This window comes from Pezoporus flaviventris, unplaced genomic scaffold (genome assembly GCF_033815535.1).
Source record: "Pezoporus flaviventris isolate CSIRO_AGI_PZ_B2104156 unplaced genomic scaffold, CSIRO_AGI_Pfla_v1 ptg000078l, whole genome shotgun sequence".
In the NCBI taxonomy this organism is placed as follows: domain Eukaryota; kingdom Metazoa; phylum Chordata; class Aves; order Psittaciformes; family Psittacidae; genus Pezoporus; species Pezoporus flaviventris.
Genome location: NW_026892626.1, coordinates 16,493,087 through 16,514,891, shown reverse-complemented (window position 1 = coordinate 16,514,891; position 21,805 = coordinate 16,493,087). Strand labels below are relative to the sequence as shown.

At 56.2% G+C, this 21,805-nt stretch overlaps 1 protein-coding gene across 7 annotated transcripts in view; it reads right to left on the bottom strand.

Annotated features, from left to right (window-relative positions):
- Positions 1 to 21,551, bottom strand: part of MPRIP (myosin phosphatase Rho interacting protein) — a 72,544-nt gene extending 50,993 nt beyond the window's left edge. For 5 of the 7 annotated variants that reach the window (XM_061473573.1, XM_061473574.1, XM_061473578.1 and 2 more), the window contains exons 1-3: positions 21,362 to 21,551; positions 11,467 to 11,544; positions 9,667 to 9,732 (exon numbers count right to left, since the gene is read on the bottom strand). In XM_061473573.1, coding sequence (XP_061329557.1) covers positions 9,667 to 9,732; positions 11,467 to 11,544; positions 21,362 to 21,481 — 264 coding nt within the window. In that variant the 5' untranslated portion in view covers positions 21,482 to 21,551. The remainder of the gene's footprint in view (positions 1 to 9,666; positions 9,733 to 11,466; positions 11,545 to 21,361) is intronic. The other 2 variants (XM_061473579.1, XM_061473580.1) reach the window with 2 other exon arrangements.
- Between the last annotated feature and the right edge of the window lie 254 nt (positions 21,552 to 21,805).

The following is a 21,805-nucleotide window of genomic DNA, read 5'->3' as shown; positions in this document are numbered from 1 at the left end:
CGTCCCCTTCCTCTACACATCTGCTCCGTCCATAATCCCCACTGTCCCTCCCCTAATGGGAAAGCAGCCAGAAAAGTGAACCAAAGCCCTAATTATATCCCAGTAGCTCCCCAGTGCCCCGGTGATCTGCTGTGACTTTACTGATGCAGTTACTGGTGGAACAAGGAGGAAAGGGATGAGGATGGGTGTGCTCCAAAAACCCACCCTTTCTCCCCAGCCACAGCATCACAACCAGTAGGAACCCCTTTGTAAGCTCAAGGTGCTGCTGGGACACATCTAAAACCAACCTGTGCACCCATCTCCTCCACAGGGATCCCCCAGCAAAGGGAACACTGCAAGTGCCACTGCAGAGGGAATGGGAGTGGTGAGCACCATGGACCACACTGGGAGAGCATCCCACGACCTCACTTGCAGATGCCCAAGCCATAAAATCATGGAGAGCCACAGCTATGGAATCTCTAGCTACAACATACGGGATGTGCAAGAGCAAGAACCCACATCCACATCCCTGCAGCTCCATGGCATGGAACCAACAGGGCATGGCCCTGGAGTGTGTGCCAGGAAAACGTCAGGAAAAAACCCTCCCTGGAAGGTGGGAACCTTCCCAAGCTCTCCCATGGCTCCGGGAGCAGCACCTCTGCCCCTGCTCTCCCTGCAGAAGGGGTCGCAGAGAAGCCGTGTTAATATACAGACAAATCCACTCCTGGATCCAACGGGAAGGAGGTGAAGGGTAACGTGGAGCTGCTACGCACGCGATGCACCTATGGTCTCTGCAGCGAGACTGGCTGTTTTATCTGGTTGCCTACTTAGAATCTGACTTCAGTGACTGCAGCGAAGTCCCTGCTGCAGCTCTGAAGGGACAAAGTGAAATAAAGAGGTCTTAGTAAACAGGGATTACCAAAAGCACATTCATTACCTGGTCAAGAAGTGTTTTGCTGCCATTTTCCCCCTACCTTCTATATCTTGGAACCCATGACAACAAAACCTGCCTGGGAATTCTCCTTTTTTTCCCCCACCCGAAATGCCTCAAAACCACCCCAGACAAAAAGGGGAAGACTCCAGTGAACCCCCTGCATTCAGCAGCGCCGAGAAAAGCCGTTCCCAAAACCTCCCTGAAGCCCTCGGCTTGCCTCCACGCAAGTTTTAAGCTGACAATGTCCCTTTTACAGCCTCCAAACCTGATGAATAATGCATGGCCGGGATAAAGCAGGAATATAATATTCACTAATGCTTACCCTAACAAGAGCAACAAGGCCTGCAAATAAGTCATTTATTAACCCCAAACCGGGCTGCTGCTTGAACAGAGCACACACCTCAGCTTCCAGCCCTGAAAACACCAGTGGAGTTTGCTCTGGAGCACGGAATGAGCATGCCAAGGGCTGGCTGAGACACCCCTCCCTGCTCTCATCACACAAACAAGGCTTATCCTGGACTTTAAGAGATGCTAATGGAATGAAACCCCCCTGAAAACAAGGCTGGGAGCTGCCACCCTCCTTTTCCCTCCTCCTTGGGAGCTGCAGCCTTCCCTTTTCCATCGGGATAAGAGCGATGGTGGGAAGCCCACAGCTCCAGCCGCTTTCTCAGGCATTCCAAAATCCGTCCGGAGCCTCTTTCTGCAGCACACCCCCTCCATAAGCTGGATGTCTGCCTAATTGTCTATTTATTTATCCCTGCCTTTTCCCAGCTCCCCGCACACACACACTGGTGCAGGGGGAAAGCCAAGGCCGGCTCCCAAGGCAGACCCCAAAATAAACCCTGGGGGGGGTGAGCAGCTTTTCTCCCCCCATTCCCAAGAGGAAGCCGGGAAGCACTGGCCAGGCAAGGGGTGGGAGCAGGAAGGGGGGATGCTGGAGGCATCACCCACCCCCTTTGCTTAAAAATAGCTGCATCCAAAGAGTGGCTGCAAAGAGCCACAAAGAGCGTGTTGAGCAGAGGCAGCTGCAAGCTATTTGCTGCCCCTGGTAATCAGCATCTCAGCTTCCAGAGCCCCCCCCTGGCCCCTTCCTCCCCTGCCAGAAGCCACTGCTGCCTTTCTCCAAGCCACATATGTCATGTCAACAATCAATGAACACAGGGATCTCTGCCGGGGAATAAAGGGGAATGAGCTTTGATTTTGTGGAGCAGCTTCGGTGCCTTGTTTCATACACGGCTTCGGTCTCCTCTCCGAGCTGTCACCGAGGGGTCTGCTGCACCACGTCTCATCAGGCAAGGCCAGGATACCTCTTGCCACCTTTAGTGAGATCAGGGATGTGCCAGCCACCAGGATGCCACTTATAAGGATTTCTTAATGCAATGGGAAAAGGGATGCTATCACCCAGCATAAACCAACCCACTGGTGGTCCTTACCGATCTCAGCCGGTGGCCCCTAACAGGGCTGGAAAGAATTAAACCCAGCCCTATCGCCATGTGGTGCTGCTGGCAGGTACCACAGGCACCTCGTTTCACATCCCTCCCTGGCAGCAAGCAACAAAGGGGCAAAACCCTGTGGTTTTGTTGGTTCTTTGGGTGGGTTCGTTGTGTCTGTGGATGGGTACGGGGGGATGCTTGGGAGCCCAGCACTGCCCTGGCTTGCAGGGAGATGGGATCAGGAACCCACTGCTGCAGCCTGTAGGGACTACAGCAGAGCTCCTACTGCCTCCAGTTCCAGCACCAGGAAAGGAAAAAGAGGGAAACACAACTGGAGCAACTGTCTGCAGTAAATACCAGATTTACCACCTGTCACTCAATTCACCACCACGTTGTTTGGGGCCACTGACTGAGTGCTGTGTGTTGTCAGACACTACAGCGTGGTGGGATGCAGGGAAAAGGCAGGTCCAAGGAGGAGGGTGGGAATGCCAACAGAGCCCGAAGGGCTCGTGTGAGAGGATTCATGTGCTCAGCCATCAGCTGTGTCATTTCAGTCCCAGCTCTGCCATCCTCACTACTAAACACTGTTAGAGGAGGGCTTGATTTCTGCATCAGTGTTTTACAGCAGATCATGGGGTTTCTTTCACCAAGAGCCTGCAGCCAGGCTGGAGGCCATGGGTACAGAGCCCAGCTTTCCACAAGGCATGAAGAAGAAACTCCAGCTGCTGCAAGCTCCTATGTTACTCTATTCCCCTGCCTCTGATGTACAAGATAAATGCAGTTTAAAACCCAGCTCATTTCCCTTGCACACATCTTCTGCACAAACATCTTTGCTAGGGCTCAAGAGATGGAGGATTAGGGTAAAAGCAGAAAGGACAGAGCCACTGGAACCCGTTCTCAACATAAGAGCAATTCCAGCTTTGCAGCTCGCCCTGCAGAAGACAATAGGGGCTGTGTTGTTTCCAGGAAGGAAGCACCTGGGCCAGGTCATCAAAGCCGCTTGTTCAATAGGAGGTCGCTGGCTCTATGGAGCATTCCCAACTCTGCTTTCATCCTCTCACCATCTGTTAACTCCCAAACCTCCCACCACAGACTGCTTCACACTGGGGCCCCTCCTGAGTGGGTCCTGCAGGCACCAAGCACCCTTCTGGGAGGGCTTGGATCCACATCAGTGCCCTCCATCCATGCTCAAGACGATGCAAACAAAAAGAACCAGCTTAATCCACCTAAACAGCAAACCCCGGCACTTTTAGGGCCCCAGTGATGGTCCTGGCCATGGACCAAGTGCCAGGACTGGTGCTGGAGCCATCCCTGAGGAGCCCTTCCCTCTTCCCTGCTCTCTCAGCCCCCATGAACTGCGCTATTGCAGCTCAGCAGTTTTACTTCTCCAAGCACCACACTAAACTGGACTAAAAGAGGTGAAACAGAAGAGGACAGGGAATCATTCATGGAGGTTCAGTAATTCCTTTCCCCAAAACCAGTATTGAGAATCAAGCACAACAAATCCATCAGAGATCTCCGAGCTCTGTTGGGAACCACCAGCACTTGGGCTGTCTCTACATCTCCTATAGGGCAATCACAAGGATGTGCTATGCACCTTCTCCCTTGCACCCTGATTTCAGGTGTCCCTCTGCTGCCCAGCTCGCCTGGATAAGAAAAGAATCACTGCTTCCCAATTGTTCCCAACATTCCCTAATTTCTGCTGCATCACCTCTGGGATATGCACTGCAACATCCCAGGTGAAACCTCCCCATGGATCATCTTCAAACCCACTCCCCACCAAGCCAGTTATTCCCCCAGCTCTGCTGCCCATCACTCCCTTCCCAACCAGCTCACATCCTACACCACTTCCCATCCACACCACAGCCATGAATCCATGAGATCCTGGATGGAGCCAATTCCCCCAATACTGCATAAACCGCTGGGACTTTCTCCCCTCCATTGAGATCAAACTGAACACCAGAGGAGGCAGGAACAAAGTCTTCCCATTGCAAGACCAAGTCAGATCCACACGCTGGAGAAATCCAGGATGGGAGTCCCTGCTGCCATCCCAGCCTTTCTGTTCCAGCTTGCTCTAAATTGGAAACATGCTCTGATCCAAGCCAAAAGCTTTTTATGCTAAACAGAAACTGAAAGTCTTGAAGATCTGGCAAACAGAGGCACTGGCAAAATCATGGCCTTGAAGGGAAAATGCTGGGGACGAAGGGAAGAGCGGGGTTTGTAAAGCCTGGTGCTCCCACGGAGGAGGGGGCAGGGAGAGCTTGGAAACACTTAAATGGCAAAAAAAGTGTGGAAAAGGGACGGACAGAGAGGCCAGGATGTTTAAGGTTTGTTTTTAATCCCTGCCAATGAATTCCCGTCCTGTGCCAAAACTGAAGTTAAACGGCTTTGATCTAAAACGGAGGAGAAAAACACATGCACAGATTCTTGGCTTCTTCAAACAACATAGATGACAAAGGAGGGAATGGCAGTGAAAATTAGCTCTGCTGATGGTGACATTTCAAAATGCCAAATAAAGGGGGGGGCAATGAGGAAACAATAATCACACACATCTATGCATCACAGCATCACTGGGCACACATCCCGCCCTCCCTCTGATCCTTCCCCCCAGAGCAGCCACTGATGCTTTACACCAGTCTCTATTCACCCATTTATCAACTCCGTAGGTTTCCATGGCCAGGAGCAGGGCTTGGGGCTGTGCAGGGCTCCAGATGTGACCCTGCAGCCCCCCTGTGCAGTGCCAGACCTCCCAGCTCTGAGCTGGCCTCTCTCCTCCTATTTATACACCCGGCCCAGGGGTCCTGGTGCTCCCCTAACCATTGCCAGATGCCATCTGGTCTCGCTCTTCATCCCACCCCAGTTCCATCAGCTTCCAGCTCCCTCCTGACCTCCCTCCCAGCCATTCCAGGCTGGAGCAGGGATGTGTACTCCATTAAGTGGAGTTAATGCTGTTAGAATCTATGTGAGTTCCTGCATTAAGAGCAGACTACGGTGCTGCAAGGATCTTTGCAGAGGATACAACCACCCAACCCCATATGCATAAGCAAACTCTGGCATGGAGGTGGCTGACTACTGGTTTAAGCATCCTCTCAGAAGCAGAAGTCTTAATACCACCTCCCCCCCATTTTAGAAACCCATTTGACTCCAGCAAATAAGAGGTATGGTAGAAGCAGGGTTCACAGCCCATCCTCACACTTCCCTGCCACACTGAAAGGTGCCAGACATGGAGCAAGGCCAGTTTGCTGGGATAAGGGCACATAGCGCACAAGGATGCTCCTCCTGACCCTCTGCAAGGGAGCTGGGAAAGCCCATCCAGAAGATGCTCTCTTCTTGGTGTTAGTTATCCACATACATCCATAACTTTAGTGTCAGTTATCCACAACAGCAATGCTTGAGATGCTCCCAAGTGAGCCTCAATTTTGTCCTCAATTTTGCCCTGCTTTCAACCAACATATCCACAAAGGAAAAGAGAAACAAACAGTCCCAAACAGCCAGTGAGAGCACCCGGGTGTGATGGGAGAACACCTCCAGGGAGGATGCAGCTCTTGCTGGGCACAAATGCCACCCTGGTCTAAATCCCAACCCAAGGGAAGTGGAAGAGGAGCAAACAGAGGCACAGAGATTAGCCTATGGGCATGAAGTCATTAAGAGGCTGGGCTGGAGTTCCAAACCCTCTTCTCTGAGCTGCTCTATCCACAGGGCTGGATCCATCCATCCAGGGCTGGATGTGGGAGGTCCAGGGAGGGATGGGACAGCACTCTGCATCCCTGCAAACCCGTCCTGCACAGCCTCTGCCCCTCCACTGCGTTCCCACGCAGCAGGGCTCTATTTATAGAGACCCTGGCCGCTAAGTATAGACCAGCAATCAAAACAAAGGGAGGAGAATGCTCTGCACTTGCCACTCTCTGGCTCCATCCTCTCATCCTCCAGCCCTGGATTTGTGGCAGCTCCCATACCCCAGCCAAAAGCCTCCCAAACCACCCCAGCACTGGTTTTGCTCATCATCCTGGCAGGGGTTTCCCTTCATCCCTGCAAGTGACAGCACCATTCCTCCCAGCCCAGGCTGCTTCTCCATGGGCTGAAGACTCTAGAGAGGTTCAGTATCAAAGATGAAGTACCAAAGATGACTCCTCCACCTCCATAACAAGTCTCTGGGTGCCTTTGGCTTGGCTTGTGTATTTTGGCAGGCTTTAATCTCACTCTCCACGCAACAGGGAATAAGGGAACATGGGGAAAACCAAGGGAGTGCCACAGGACTGGGGAACACACAGAGGCAAATGTGCTCAGACACTCGCAATGCATGAGCCTGTCCCTGACTCTCTCTCACCTTCTTTCCTCCCTTCCCTCAACTCAATGCAGGAGTGGGTTTGCCATCCTCCCGCTGAACCCCCCTGTACATCACCTGGCCCTGCACGGAGGGCACGGAAAAGCCAGCACCGAGGGGTAACTGCAGCAGCTCAGCATGGGAAGGCAACGCCAAGCAATCACACAATCCACATCCAGCCGTGGTTGGGAGGGAGGAATTTCTGCACGTCTGAGCAAGCTCGGCTTAGCCAGGGCTCGGCGGAGCTGGGAAGGGCCCCTGGCACGCTCCCCGCAGACGGGAAAGGGATGGGATGTGCTCTGCTTGGCATTCCCAAGGAGGAACAGCACCCAGAGTGAAAGAGGGAGACCTCGGGGGGCACATCTGGCAGCTCAGCCTGCATCCAAGGGGATGGAAGTCCACAACCTGTGTATGCTCTCCCCATTAAAACCATTGTGCAGAACTGGTCTGGGTTTTCAGACTGGAAATATGATGGATAGATGGAAGGATGGACATACAGAAAAAAGGTAGCCAAGCAGGAGAACAGACTCAGGACTGGCTCAGGGACATGGGTAGCTCTCAAGAGGAAGCTGGGTGCCAGTAGAGTGGCTGGTGCCTACTTGCCCCCCCTTTTACTAAGGCTTTCTCTATTCAAACCACTCCAACACCAAACATGAGTAAGTGTGGGTCGGAAGGGACTGGGGCTCCCCTCCTGAGCCCACCCCTCCTACTTTTAATAGGAGCAGAAATTGCCCAACCCACAAATTCCACATCTGAGAGGTTCAAGGCACAGCAATCCCATCCCTGCAACTGCCTGGGAGGTCTCCAGCCAACTGCTGCCTGGCTCCCATCACGCCGAGGAGGCTATCCCTACGAAGAAGCCCCCATGGGATGCCTCATCCCATGAGGATGTGCTTGCTGACAGCCTCACCCAGGTACCACCAATCCCCTCCAGTGACCCCCAGCACTCAGCCATCATAACCTAACGCTGTGGGATGGTGGCAGTGGGTCCCAAACCCACTGGAGCTGTGGCACCCTGAGCCATGCTCTTGCCCTGCCTGGTGGGAAACCAATGCGCTCCACTGCAGGCACACAGGGAATGAGCCCGGCCCTGTCACAATGGACAGAGCGAGGGCATCATGGGCTGCTGGAAGGGGCCCTGCTCCTGCCAGCCAAGCCATGCTGGCACTCGATGAACAGGGATCAGGGCCTGGTGGTTTGGCAGAGAACAGCTTTCCCAAGGTCAAGCACAGGACATGCCCCAGGACAAGTTCCCACATGCAGAAGAAGGTCCCTGTCTCCGGAATTCCTCAGCCTCGACCCCCCCAGCGCTGCTCCTGCATGGGCTGAGCAGCAACAAAACCTTCCCTTTCCTCCTGCTCAGAGGCTTTTCCTCCTGCCCCAGCCCAGTTTCCGTGTTTAGGGATGCTCCAGTGCAGATGGAAGGGGCTGGGGCAGGCTGTGCCCAGCTATGGCCAGGGAACACCTTTAACAGAGCTGGTGCCCACAGCCGCAGTGTGGATCCCACGCAGGGATGTGCTCTGGAGAAAGGTCAGGAGGGTATTTTTACACCATGTGTCAGACCCCAAGGAGGAGGAGGAAGGAGCTGAGACCATCCCCTCCATCTATGGCTATAGCAAGGCCAGACCAAGCTCTCCTGCCCTCCTCCTGTGGGACCACAGGGAGTCCCAGTGCCCCATCCCAGCAGCTGGGTCAGAGCTACATCACAAGGCTGGAGGGGTGCAGAGCAGCAGCCAAGGAGAGGTCCAGCATGGAGATGCACATCACACTGCTCAGCACACCGACCCACACTGCACATGTGCACACTCCCTTTTATGTTTGGGTTTTCCCACTTTTTCAAAGGGAAAAAGCCCAAGAGGTGCCTGGAGAACTGCAGGATGCTTCCCTTCTCCTTTGTGTGCTCTCAGCAACGATCCCCTGTAGTGCCAACAAGGCTGGATTGCTCCCCATCTGCTCCTCCCTGGGGCAGATCAACCTCCTCAGGATGCAAAGCACCAGTATCACAAACTATGCTTCCCAGCATCCTTGCACCTCTACCTTGAACCGGAGCATCTCCCTGCTCCAACCAGTCACACAGAGCTCTCCTTATCAGACATGAAACGCCAGGTTGCTGAGACACTAAAAACGTATTAAAAGCCTCCACTGCTCCTTCTCGAGCCATTTCAATTATTCAGGACACTTGGATCAACCCCAAGGAATAAATACAAAGCACCAAGGCATGAAACTCGAGCAACGCTCGCTGTGCTGCCGTGGCCCATCGCACGGTGCCCTCGCAAAGGCATCAGAGGAGGACCAAGGCACCTCCCCACAGCAGACACAGGTCCCCACACGTCCCTGCCCCACATCCCAGCATGCCTGGCTTCCCGAGCCTCCCGCCCAGGCACATCCCAGCACATGGTGTGTGCTGGCACACGCAAACATAGGCAACCTCCCATGGGTTTGTTGTAGTCAGGAGGATAAAACCACTGGGATCATGGGCTCTGCTTTGCAGCTTGCAGCAGATGGAGTTCCTTCCCTTCCTTTCAGCTCCTTGCACTGTTTTACAGAGGGGAGCAGTGCCGGTGGTGGGCTGCAGCTCCAGAGCAGGCAGCAGGAAGGTGTTCCAGCTGACCTACTTTCCATAGGCATCAGTAGGCAGGGCACTGCCAAGGTGATTCACCATCACCAATCTCCAGCTGGCACCAAGGATCAGGGCAGAAAAAAGGGAGGACAACCTTGAGGATGCCCCTAGTGCTCCCTACCAGTGTGGGATCTGTCAGCAACAGGATCCCAATCCCATGCCAAGTGGGACCCACATGGCTCCAAACCCCAATATCCCCCACACACCCTCCGTGCAAACCCAGCCTGGTGTTAAGTCAAGCCCAGCAAGCACAACTCTTCACTGGTTTGAAGAGACCTCCCCATGCCCTGTGCCTGAAGCATCACCCAAGGCTGCTCCACGAGCAGCAGAGGTGGCCCTGGTTGATCCCCACAGGCACCTCCATGGCAGCACTCACCATCTCGTCCAGGGCATAGCGCAGCAGCCCGTGCTCGTAGAGGATGAAGAAGCGACGCTGCCATTTCTGCAAGGGAAGACAACAAAGGTCACAGCAGTGCCCACCAAGCCCTGGGCCTTGCCAGGGGCACAAGAGCTGCACATCACCAAACCAGGGCAGAAAGGCACCAAAATGCCTTTGTGGCAGGGACTTGTGACAACAGGGCACAAGCTCAGGCCTCACTAAGCAGCAGAACACAGACCCCAAGCTGGCCTTGCTTAACCGCACAGGAGACAAAACCCATCAGCTTCTAGGCTGGAACCAGGCATTTCCTCCCCCCCTCCTCCTCCTCCTCTCCCAAAGGTTGCCCACAAGCCCTGTCACTGCTCTCCAAGAGACCTGGAGAACAACTAAGTGCTCCCAGCCCTCAGCTTCACCCTGTGACATCTATTCCATCACCCAGCGCTGCAGGGGGACAGGCTGTCACATTACATGTCCCCCAGCAGGGCACGAGCTCAATTTGAATGGTGACTGCCCCTCCTTTGCCCAGGCCCTGCCTCCCCTGGCACTGCTGCTTCTGCAGCAGAGCAGATTGGAGAACTGATCTGGCTGGAAAACTGCCTTTTTTTTCCCCTTCTGTGCCAGGTTGTTTTCAGCCAAGAGCACAAACTGGTTGAACAGGCTGAAAGGAAAAAGGTCCCAGATTCATAGCCCCAGTGCAGCAATTCTTATCTTGCTTTTCTCAGCCCTTCAGGCAAAGTCCAAGGTGCTCAGGGACAAGCGGAACTCCCCAGGACCCTGCAGACCTCCACAAGACCCAGCTTCTGCTATAGCAGGGACCAGAGTCCCACGTCTCCTTAATGTTGGGCCAGCAAGCCTGCTATTAGCTGTGACTCCAAACCATGCCCCACATACCCCAGGCTGAATCAGAACCCTGAGTTCAGCTCTGAGAGCATTTTGGCTGCATGACAGAGGGTTCACGGGCCATTGCCATCGCTCCCATGCTCAAAACAGCCCTGTCCTGGTGGCCTCAGCAGCAAGTTCCCTGGAAGAGCAGTCTGGGGACAGGCTGGGAGTCCTTGTCTCAAGCCAGCAATGAAAGGATTTCAGCCTGGCCACATACTTCTGGGTCTCATACCCCTCTAGGGCAGGAAAGTGGGGGATGCTCTGCCCCCATATCACGATGATGCTTCTGCAAGGCACAAGCAAACCCCTTTGGACAGGAGCTGAGTGTGCTCTGCTCTGCTGCCAATGCACTCAGCAATGCACAGAGCTCCATAGGGTTACAGCAGATAGGAATCACCTCTCAGCCCCTTCCTTGCTGCAGGACCTGACACAGAGGTATCCACATCAGGAGATGGGATGCAGCCTCTCTTCAAGGCTCTGGGCATGCCCATGATGAGCTGCAGTAAATAAAGGAGTTGTAAAAGGAAACTGGGTGCCTTGCTGAGGGTCCCAGCACAGCTCAGAGCCTCACAGCCCACACTCTGTTGGCCTGAGAGCCTCCCCAGTCAGCATGGCACATATCGGGCCAACCAGAGCATCATCAAGCATCAAAAAGCAACAGCAGCAAGCAGTAAAACTGCACAGACTGAGCCTGCCCAGCACGGCAGTGCCCCATCCTGCTGCCCAGCACAGGAGACCTTGCATCCCAGAGCAGGCATCTGAACCTTGCTGCAGGAAACCTCTTCCAGCTTCCTGGTTTGCACAAGAGGACGGATGCATGGAGGTGCCTGCAGCACTCCTGGGGCAAGGACAGGAACTCACTACTTCTGCCATCCCTACCCGCAGCACAGGGAGAGAGTGTTTGGCTTTGCTTACCCGGGAGCGATGGACAGGGTTGTCAAAGTCCGTTCCTTCCGGGGCCAGCAGCAGCCAGCCACCATAAATGGGTTTGGCCTGCAAAGAAACAGCAGAGAAACACGTCAGGCGCAGAGGAAACCAGCTCACCATGGAACAGCACCACGGCAGATCTACAGGAAACGGTACCAGACCCTGGCGTGAAGACAGCTCCATGAGTTCACCGGCAAACTGAGCCCTGACCCTGATGCTTAATGGCAACCTGTGGTCTTATATGCCCCATTTGCAGACAGGACTGAAATGAAGACTCGGGATGAGGTAAAATCCCAACCCCAACCTCCAATCTCAGCTGCTTTTGCATCGTACCGAGAGCACCTATCTCCCTAGCACTGCCAAGCTGCAGAGCTCATCCTCACTGACAACTCTTCCCCTCACCATCAGCAGCGTGCCTCTACTCCACAGCAAAAACACACTCCCAAGGAGAGCTCCATGTTTTCCTTCTGTTAATTAAGAGAGGAAAATCTACCCATGGCTGGCAGTCCTCCAGCTCGCAGCCGCTTCCCTTGCACTGCACATCCCACACCCCTGCCAGCCCAGCCCGCTCCTCCCCATCAGTGGCTCCCAGCAGCCCAGGGCCCAGCACGCAGGAAGGTCAGAACCAGGCAGAGGGAAAAACAGCTCATTCAACCCGGCCGGGAAGAGAAAGGGAAAGAATACCCGGAAAGGAATGCCTTCCAGCACCATTTATCAGTGGAACAAAATAGCCAGGCTCCTTCCGCCAGTGCTTTGGGCATAGAAGCACACACAGAAGTCAGTGCAAAGCAGGCCCACGCTACAGCGAGCGATGGGATGGGCACCAGGCATGTTCTCCCCTCAAAATCCTATAGGCACCGCTCCTGCTGCCAACTATTAGCCAACCCCATTCCTGGCAAGGGCTGGGGCCAAATCCTGATACAAGAGTGACAAGGCATTGCCACACCGCTGAGGCGGCTCCACAGAGGTACCAGGAGTGAGGAAACCAAGGGCAGATCCAGCCCCGGGAGCAGGGACGCTGCTTCCCACCATGCAACATCCACACGCACCCAGCAACAAGGACCCACGTTCCCAGCTCCTCTTTGGCTATTCTGGTTGCTTCCATTCTTTTCCTTTCGGGTTTTTTTTTCCCTTGCAGCTTAACACCGTTCCCAATGCGGTACCTCCCTGAGATTCCTCCTGCCAGCTGCTGTGGTTTTGTAATGTTCAAAAGTTTCCCCTCTGGAAAAATCCCTGCAAACAATAGAAGAAAGTGCCTGTGCACCAAAAACTGTCAAACGCATGAAGCACTGAGTAAGCAAACTGGAAACAAGCCGGAGGAGCCCTTTTAGTGCTTATGAAGTGAAAAGAAACAACAGAATCTCTTCTCTCCCCCCAACCCCAATGTGGTATCTCAGCTTTAGGTGCTGCTCTGCCAGCAGCTGGGAAAACATGATTTGAGAAGGTCTTCCTTCCTTCCCCCTCGCTTTAAAGGGGATTAAAAACAATGGAGGGCTGGGAATGGGATCAAGTTTGGAGGAGCTGGCCTGAGGCACCCCTGCACCCGCCTGTTCCCACAACCACCAGGGGCTTTGCTGACACCCCAAAGCCCTCCCTGGGGTTGGTGTCACCCCACTGCTCACCTGGGTGCTGATGCCTTGCTCGCCCATGGCCCCCATAGCGCCCCGGCACCGGCTCTGTGCCCAACCCGTGTCCGGTGGGATGAGCCACGCTCCGCCACTCCCCCGGCACACCCCGGCATTCACCCGCCCCGTGCCCCCACCCAAAGGTGCCCGTGACGCACCCCATGCCCACGCAAGGGGAGGACTTTGGAGCTGAGGCTCCCACTGCTCCCCGTGGTGCAGGGATGTGGCCGCAGTCACTTGTGTGGCCTTGGCAGGGATGCCTGCAATGGCCTTGCCCTCATTTCCCTTCTGGTTTACAAGGGAAAAGGCAGAATTCCAAGTAACTAACCAAAGGTGACCCAGCAGAGAGGCGGGAAGTGCCTTCAGTGGGTCACTGTAGCGGGAAAAGGGGTCCCCAAATGCGTATGTGAGGCACTCACAGTGAGCCCTGAGCAACCAGCTCTGATGCTTGAGAAGATACTGTGAGCAGCCTCCATCACTCAAGAACAAGGAAGAGGATGACAACGCAAGCAGGACACAGTATTCCCAATGCTTGCCACTGCCACACCAAGGCAGCACCCTCAGTGGGGATTCTATGGGTGGCCGAGCAGCCCGTAGGGCTCAGACCTTCCCTGTCCCTGTATTTTCTCCTCCGTGCACAGCCAAATACTCAACCCACAAGCAAAATCTCTTCCCAACACAAGCCACAGCACCGCAGCCTTCCCGGCAGGACCATCCCATGCATCCCGTTGCACCCCAGCACCATCCATCCCCAGTGTGACAGGCAGCAGGCGAATCCAAGTGCCACACCAGGGACAAACACCAGTGAAACCCAAACAGGGGACACCAAACTGGGTCAGCAGCAAGCAGCCTTAACCCAGTATTGCAGGTGTGAAACGCCGTCCTAGCTCAGCCTGGCTCACACCCCTCAGCAAACACTCTTTTACCCGCAACCACTCCACTTTTGGCTCAACTAACTGTATATAAAGCACTGAGCACCTGAAATCCCTGCCCTTAACACCAAGCACGGTCATTTCTTTGCCAGTGTCACAAAAAAGCACCAGTGGGCTATACTTATTTCAGCAGAAGAGTCCAATTTCAGATATTGACACCAAAATAGCTGAAAGGTAGGAATTCGAGCCAGGCAGTGTGGGCAGCCCAGTTCCACCCACCGACACATGAACACATAGCAGTGCTTTTTAAAGCCAACCCAAAACAAGCTCCTGCTAAAACCAAGCCCAGAGAGGTACAAGCCTAACTAAAAAGGGATGCCTGAAATAAACCCATCACACCTGCATTGGAATGGCCCTGCTGAAGTGAGGCTTAAAATAAACCTGCTTGAGGCAGGTCCTGGGCTTAGGGGGGGGGTGTTACTGCACCAGGATGGAGCTGGAGCCTTGCATTGCTTCACAGCAGAGAGCTCAGCAAGAGGAGGAAAACGCAACACTCAGCACTAAGAGCTCAGAGGGAAAACTTCCCTTGTCCAAGCAGATCCGTCCGACCTCACGCTGTGCATTAGAGCAACCCCAAGGTTCTTTGACAGCAGAGCCCCGTCCACCTCCCACAAGCTCCAAAGAGCAATCCCAGGTGGTTTCCCCGCAACCACATGGGATGCTCAGACAGCTTTGCCTTTATCCAGACTGTACCTGGCCGAGGGGTGAGCCACAGACCGCCATGGAAAGCAGAGCAGAGGGCAGCTGCCGGCGGTGCGGAGCATCCACTGGGGTGGGGTGAGGCTCGCGGGGCGGGCAGGAAGAGGAGAGCCGGTTCCTCTGGCACAGCTCGCGGTGACGAAGCCAACCACCCACCATGGCCTGGGCCGGGAGATGCTGGAGCTGCTGCCTCGCTGCTCTGGGGGAGATGTGCACCTCTCGCCACCCAAAAGCAGTGATACAGGCACAACGCTTTGCAGTTGCGGGGGGGCAGGAGGTGGGAGGTGAGGTTGGAGCCCCACAGTGCCTGGTTGTGTCCTATCCTATGGGATCAGCAGAGGCTGACTCAGACAGAAACACCCTTTCGCCATCGCTCTGCTTCCTGTCGCACCTCTGGGAACGCCCAGGTATCCCATCCCGCCTCTGATCCTGCCCGGCCCTGCTTGGCTTCGGGATGGGCCACCATCCTACTGCTCCGCAGCCCCTTCGCCTGCCTCTCAGGTCGCTGCCCCACCATGACCCCCGTGCTGCATCAAGGGGAGGACGCTGCCTCCAGCTGAGCACCCCAGGCTGGTGCTGGAGCACGGGGAGTGGGAAGGAAGCAGGGAAGGAAGCGGCCCCAGCTCGGTTTACACAAAGCTGTCAGGCTGCTGTGCTGATGCTGCCCAGGCACGGACAAACCACCCCAGGCAGCTCCACCAGCACTGGGAACGTGATTCCCAGCAGCTGGGGGTCTGGCCTTAAAGGATATGCAGAGCCACGCAGCACTTCCCAAAGCACAGGGTGATGCAGGAGCCCCTGCACATCCCCAGGGCAGAGAAGGCACCGTCAACCTCCTTCCAGCGGGCAGGACGGGTCACAGGACCACGACAGCCCACAGGGGGCCAGAGGTGGGCTGTGACACCAACCAGCATCACTGGACAGGCTTTCACATCTGCTGTGCTTGCTGGTGGCACCTTCACCTCTTCCATCCTTCATGCGCACCAGTTGGGCATACAATGCCCTGCAAGAGCTCACAGGAAAGCTTTACTGACAGCCACATAGAATCATTAGACAGGGTTGGAAAGGACCTCTAATTTAGGGTCCAAATTCAGCCCCATCGCAGAGCACCCACATCCCTGTTAGGGGTCTGGGGATGCTCCCACAGCCAGCCCTTACCCATCCCAATGTGCTGTGAGGAAAGCCTGCATCCCTGGCCGGGAGAGAGTCCTGGCTGGGAGCGCGTGGCGGGAGGGATAATCTGTTTAGGCTGCCGGCAGACGTAATGAGCCCGTCTCGGGTGGAGGCAGGGCTTGTTTTGTTCAGGCTTGGCAACGGAGTAGGAAGAGTGATGGGGGGGAATGGACTGCTGCAGCAGAACTTTAGCCTCTGCCTCCCAGCGCTGAATGGAGAGAGCCCTGGGCACTGGGGAAGCAGGAGCCCCATGAGAAAATGATGTCCCCAGCCTGCTCCAGGCTGTGGGTGAACACATCGTGACCCCCATCCCACCACCTTTATGGCTTCAGTCCCAACAGCCACCAAAGGAACCTCTCTGAAAGCAGCCCACTGCTCCCTGCACCGCAACAGCATCCCAGCTCTCAGCCAGACCCATAGGAAAGCATGGGCACAGAGTGGGGGACAGTAAGGTCCTAGTCCCTTGTGCACCACCTCCTGAACCACTCAGGGCTCCCCAGAGGTAGGGACCTGTTTGTGGCACAGCTCAAAGGGAAAGTTCACTGCAAACGCTGTGGCTGCAACCTCAAAAGAGGAAATCTGGGACATTTCCGCTCCACTCTCGGTTTTGCACACCTTGGAGCCAGAGAGAACATCGCTGATGGGTGAGTCGAAGCTGCTGTCACCTAGCAGGAATGGGGAAGGTGACGTGGTGCTTAGGGAGGGAATGGGATGCCATACCCAAGCAGGCTTTCCTGCTCACAGCACAGCTTCTAGGAACTGAGAGACAGGTGTTGCATGCTCCCAGCAGGATGCCACACGGACCATTAAAGCCCCAGCACCCAGAAGCCCCCTCTCCATCCACCTCCTGCTCTCCTGCAAAGCCACATTTACACAGCACAAGTGAGGGCATGAGCTGGCTGCTGCTGAAGCTGCAAATCACCAGGTCAGGCTTCCACCACCAACACACCTCAATGTGCAGGAAGAGACCAAACCAGACCGGACAGGCTGGACCTGGGGTGCGAGCAGCACAAGGTGACACTGCCATGGGGTGGCTGATGGCCACCATGCGTAGCACAGCTCTCTTGGCACCCCAACAACCCTCACCCTGCCATCAGCAAACCCCAAAGGAAAGGAGCTGCCTGGACAGTGCGTGGGCAGCAGCAGAGACTGACTGACCAGAGGAACAGGAAGGGGAAAGGTTGAATTCACCCTCTGTGCAAACAACCAGTCTCCAGCAAACACCTTGGCCCTGGGGCTGTGCTTGCGTCCGAGCGCTGCCATGAGCTTGGGAAGTCGGGAGCCAGAGCTGGAAGAGGCCGGCTGCAGCGTGCACAGGCAATGTGTCAAGCAGCAGCAGCAGCAAGATGGGAGTAGGAAGGAACAGGCTCTGCAATCCCAGCTCCTCGCTCCTTGAGCAGCCCCACAGCCTAGCATGCCCCGCAGCGAGCAGGCGTATCTAACCACCTCCCGCGACGGGCTCCCGCAGCGCCTGGCAGAAGCCACAACATCTCTCTGGAGCGCTGGAGAGGGGATTTATCACTTCCTCGGGTGCCAGAGCAGATAAGGTGCGGCGCCATGCAAAACACACAGCAGCAAGTAAGGGTGCGAAGGAGACGGTTCTCCAACACCCAAAGGCACCACCATGTCCCTTCCCTTGGGTCACGGCGAGGGTTAAGGGCATCCAACGTGACATCCCTGCCCTCAGAGCACACTCCAAGGGTGGAATGCTGCCCATTCCCCATGACTCTTCCCACCCCAAACCCTCTGGCCATGCCCCCCAAGTCCCCAAAGGAGGCGGGTCTGACATTTGCAGAGAATCTCCCCCCCTGTTTGGTCCTAATAATCAGTCAAGTACAGGCAGATTTTTGCAGCATGATACAACAGGGAGCAGGGAATGCAAGAGCGGGGGCTGCTTCCAGCAAAGAGAGGGCTTTTCCTTCCCCAAGAGCAGGGAATAGAAGCAAAAGCATGCCCAGGACATGATCCCTCACCCTGCTGCCCTTTGGACAATGCCCATAGCCAGGGTAAGACCCCAGCCCAGGGCATCATAGCCGCATGGATGTAATGCCCCAGAGCCAACACTCCCCAGCCTCAGGGCTGTCCAGCATCCAGAACAGTAGGAAAGTGATAATGTCCAATGGAGGAGAGCTGGAAATAACCACCCCCAGCACCGAGCAGGGGCATCACGGGTTGGGAAGAAGCACTGGGAAAAGCCTGCGAGCTCCATTTTCTAACTGGGTGGTCCTCTGGGCATCCATGCCATGATCTCCAAAAGGAAGGGAGGAAAAAAAAAGGCACTGGTAGCTGGAAAGACGTCCTCACATTCCTCTATCTGTGCCAGTCCCCATGCCCCGAGAGAGCACATGCATGGAGCAAATTAAAAGCAACTGCTTTACGCTCTGCTCTTCTTCCAATCCAGGCCAAGCAGAATTTTGAGGTTAATTCCCAGCCTGCTCCTGTTGGAGGGGGGGGGGGGGGCTTCATCTTCTTTATGAGCCAAAGGCATGTGCACACAGGTCCAGACCAGCTGGTGTGGAGAGTGGGGACCCCTCGGGGACCCCCATGGACCTGCAGAGCCATGGGTGGCTTCCTTGGGAAGAGGGTCCCAATGAACTGGCTTTCCTCTGGAAGTAGAAGGGATTTCCAGGGGCAGGCTCTGGGAAGCTGACCTCCCCACGAGGTCTGCAGGATGTTAAAGGGGACGGTGCGGTGCCAGCACAGGCACACCTTGCCAGGAAAGAGGGAATCCCCAGGAACAGGGAATTTCTCCCTTGCCGGGAAAGGGGCAGCACAAGGTGAGCTGGTGAGTGAAGCAGCCAGGACAAGGCCATTAACAGCACTGTATCCACCAGGGACCAGAGGCCAGATCCTGCCACTGCACAGGGCTCTGAGCACACAGGTCAGACCCATAGGAACAGCAGGGGTTGTTCCTACAACCACAGCAACAGATTGTCCCAAAGGGGAAGCAGACACAGTGCCTGACCCGGCTTTTCCCATGCCAAAGCAGGCACCCCAGGAGGTCAAACACAGGTTGGGGGCATGATGGAGGGCACATCACCTCCCACCTGCTGCCCCATGGGGGACAACCGGAGCTCCAAGAGGTAGCAGGACCACACGTAGCTGCCCTAAGTCACAAAGAGCCCCAAAGGGCAGCACAGCCACACACAAAAACAACTCGTGAACGCAGCGCTCCCGGGATTAGGGACTTAGCGTCCACACAGCCCTTTGAAGTTGGAAGTGCTAAGTCTGATTATTATTAGAGAGCTCCAGCTCATTAATCCTGATGTTTGGAGCTAGATTTCCACCCCCCCCCCCCCCCCAGCCCTATTCCTAATTCCGAGTACAACTAGAATCCATTCCTCCCACTAAATACTGGTGACAAACACACACCGGGCTCCAGCACACCGGGAAGCAGGAGAAGCAGCTCCTGACACCAACACAGGTATCTTGATGGCATAAAAAGCCAAAAGAGACCCGAGTACGTCAGTGTGAAGAACCTTCACCTTTCCTGCAAGCCAAGTGGAAAGGTCAGATGACTCAAAAAGCCTTTTCCAGCCTGACTCTAGGTAATCACAGACGCGATCCCGATCCATGGGCCGAGTGGGATGTACGGCGCGCAGAGCCCTAACACAGGGGTGTGGGATCCCCCACCCCAGCCCAACCCAAGCTTCAATAGAACTTGGACTCAAAAGGAAGAATAACCCCGAGCTGTTAAATGAACCGTTATTCCTGCCGGAGCACACCCTCACATCCAGGCTCCTCGCTGCAGCCTGAATCCGGATGGGTGGCAAGGAAGAGCTGGGAATACCGCGGGCCGGGGGGCTCCTCGGCAAGGCGGGAGGGAGGGTGCGTGCCTGCATCACACGCTACCAGAGCCACCATCTTATCTGGGAAGCGGGATTACTTCACCCCAGCTGCAAAGGGAGAAGCCGAGAGCAGGATTGGTTTTCCCAACCGGAGCCCCTGCACGCAGGCCTGGAGCCGGCTGAGGGGCAGACCCTATATATCCCCATTGGAGCCGGAGTTCCATGGGGTCACCCACCACCCTGACAGGGACAAAGCAAACAGGGGGGCTGTCCAAAACACAGCCCTGGCTCTCCCATGGCAGAAGCAGGCAGCGTGCAACGCTTTGACCCCCCCCTCCAAACACACTTAAAATCAAAGCACTGAAGAGGCAGCAAAACCCCAATCAGGGCAGTGGGAAGGAGGCAGCCGGGAGCAGGGGGGCTCTTCCCAAGCCCCCTTTGGGATGGCTCCTTTGTCTGGGCACGGCCACGACGCTCCCGCCCGCCCCTTCCCGCACACACCACGGCATTTTTTCCAGTTACATTTTTTCCATATTAGCCCTCAGATTTCATTATTCCCCCCCCCCCCCCTTCCCTCGCCCCCCCAGCGAGAGCAGCAATATGTCTGATCTCATTGCCATAATAGGATCGGGAGCGGGGATGGCAGTCCCGGCACAGAAAGGTGTGGAAGAAGAGAGGGTGGCTCTGCTTCCCGCAACCCGACACCATGGATGGGCCCCCTACAACCCTAAACATCCCCCCCCCCCCCCCCTCCAAGCCTGCGTCAGGCCTGGGAAGAAGAGGAGGAAGGCCTGGACATGGCAGATCCCACGCTGGGAAGGAGTTGGGATCACCTCCCTGTCCCCCTGGGAATGCTGGGGGGGGGGGCTGTAAGATGGGGGGGATGTGTTCAGCTCATCCAGGAGAGGATGTTTTATTTACAACCGAGTTTTTCCCAGGACTTTCAGGATAAATCCCACCGGATACCCCCCACCTGCTGCCGTGCACCCCAAGAGGGGCTGGGATCACCCAAAGCACTGGCGCTGGTCCCCAAATGGCCTCAGGAAAAGGGTGAAGCACTGAGGGCCCAGTGGGCACTGTGGGGATGCCGGGTGCCCCATGGGACACCTGGGTATCCATGGGGTCAGCAGGCACCCCATGGGATCGTTGGACAATCTATGGGACCAAAAAGCACACATGGGGTTCCTGAACACGCCATGGGGTTCATAGACACCTGTGGGTCCCTATGCTGTAAGTGGGGTCAGCAGTCACTCCATAGGGCTACACACACCCCCCAACAGCCCACACTACCCATGACAGCAGCAGGCACCCGCAGAGCCCTATGATATCCATGTGCCCAGCAGGCACCCCATGGGACCCCTGGAAATCCTACAGGAACCCACGCTAACCAAAGGGGCCAGCAGGCACCCAGGGGCCCTTGTGCTACCCACGGGACCCACAGGTTACCCACGGGCCACCCCCTGCACCCCAAGCTACCCAGTGGACCCCGAGGTACCCACGGGGCCACCAGGCACCTCTGGGGCTCTACACAACCCACAGATGGGGGGCCAGCAGAGACACCCCACAAGGCCCTGAAGCCGGGGACGCGTAGGGGCGGGCAGGGGGGCGTGGCGCCGGGGGTCGGATTTTGGGGGTAAAGCAGCGTGTTTTGGGGGTCAGCTCCCACCTGGTTGAGGTCCTCGTCGTTGAGCAGGTGCGACTCGCGGGGCTTGAAGCAGTTCTGGCACTTGCTCTTGTTGAAGATGTTGGCCTGGAACTTCCTGCAGGGGTTGTCCTTGGCGGCCATGGCGCGGCCCCGCGCCCGCTGCGAGCCCGCTCAGCGCCCCGCCGAGCGCCCGCCCGCCGCGCCCATCGCCGCCCCGCGCCCGCCCTCAGCGCGGGCCGCGGCCTCCGCCTGGCGCCTGAGGAGAGGCAGGGAAAACACGGACCGACACCGGCCCCGCTCAATGGAGGAGATTAAGGACCGGAGAGAGCGGAGCCCGGATCATAGGCCGCGGTGCTGCGGAGCTGGGCGCTGCCGGGGTGCGGGGGTCCCGGAGGGTGCTCGGTGCCGCGGGAGCCGCCGCCGACTGCGCCGCCCGCAAAGTTTCCAGCGTCGCGGAGGAGGGCG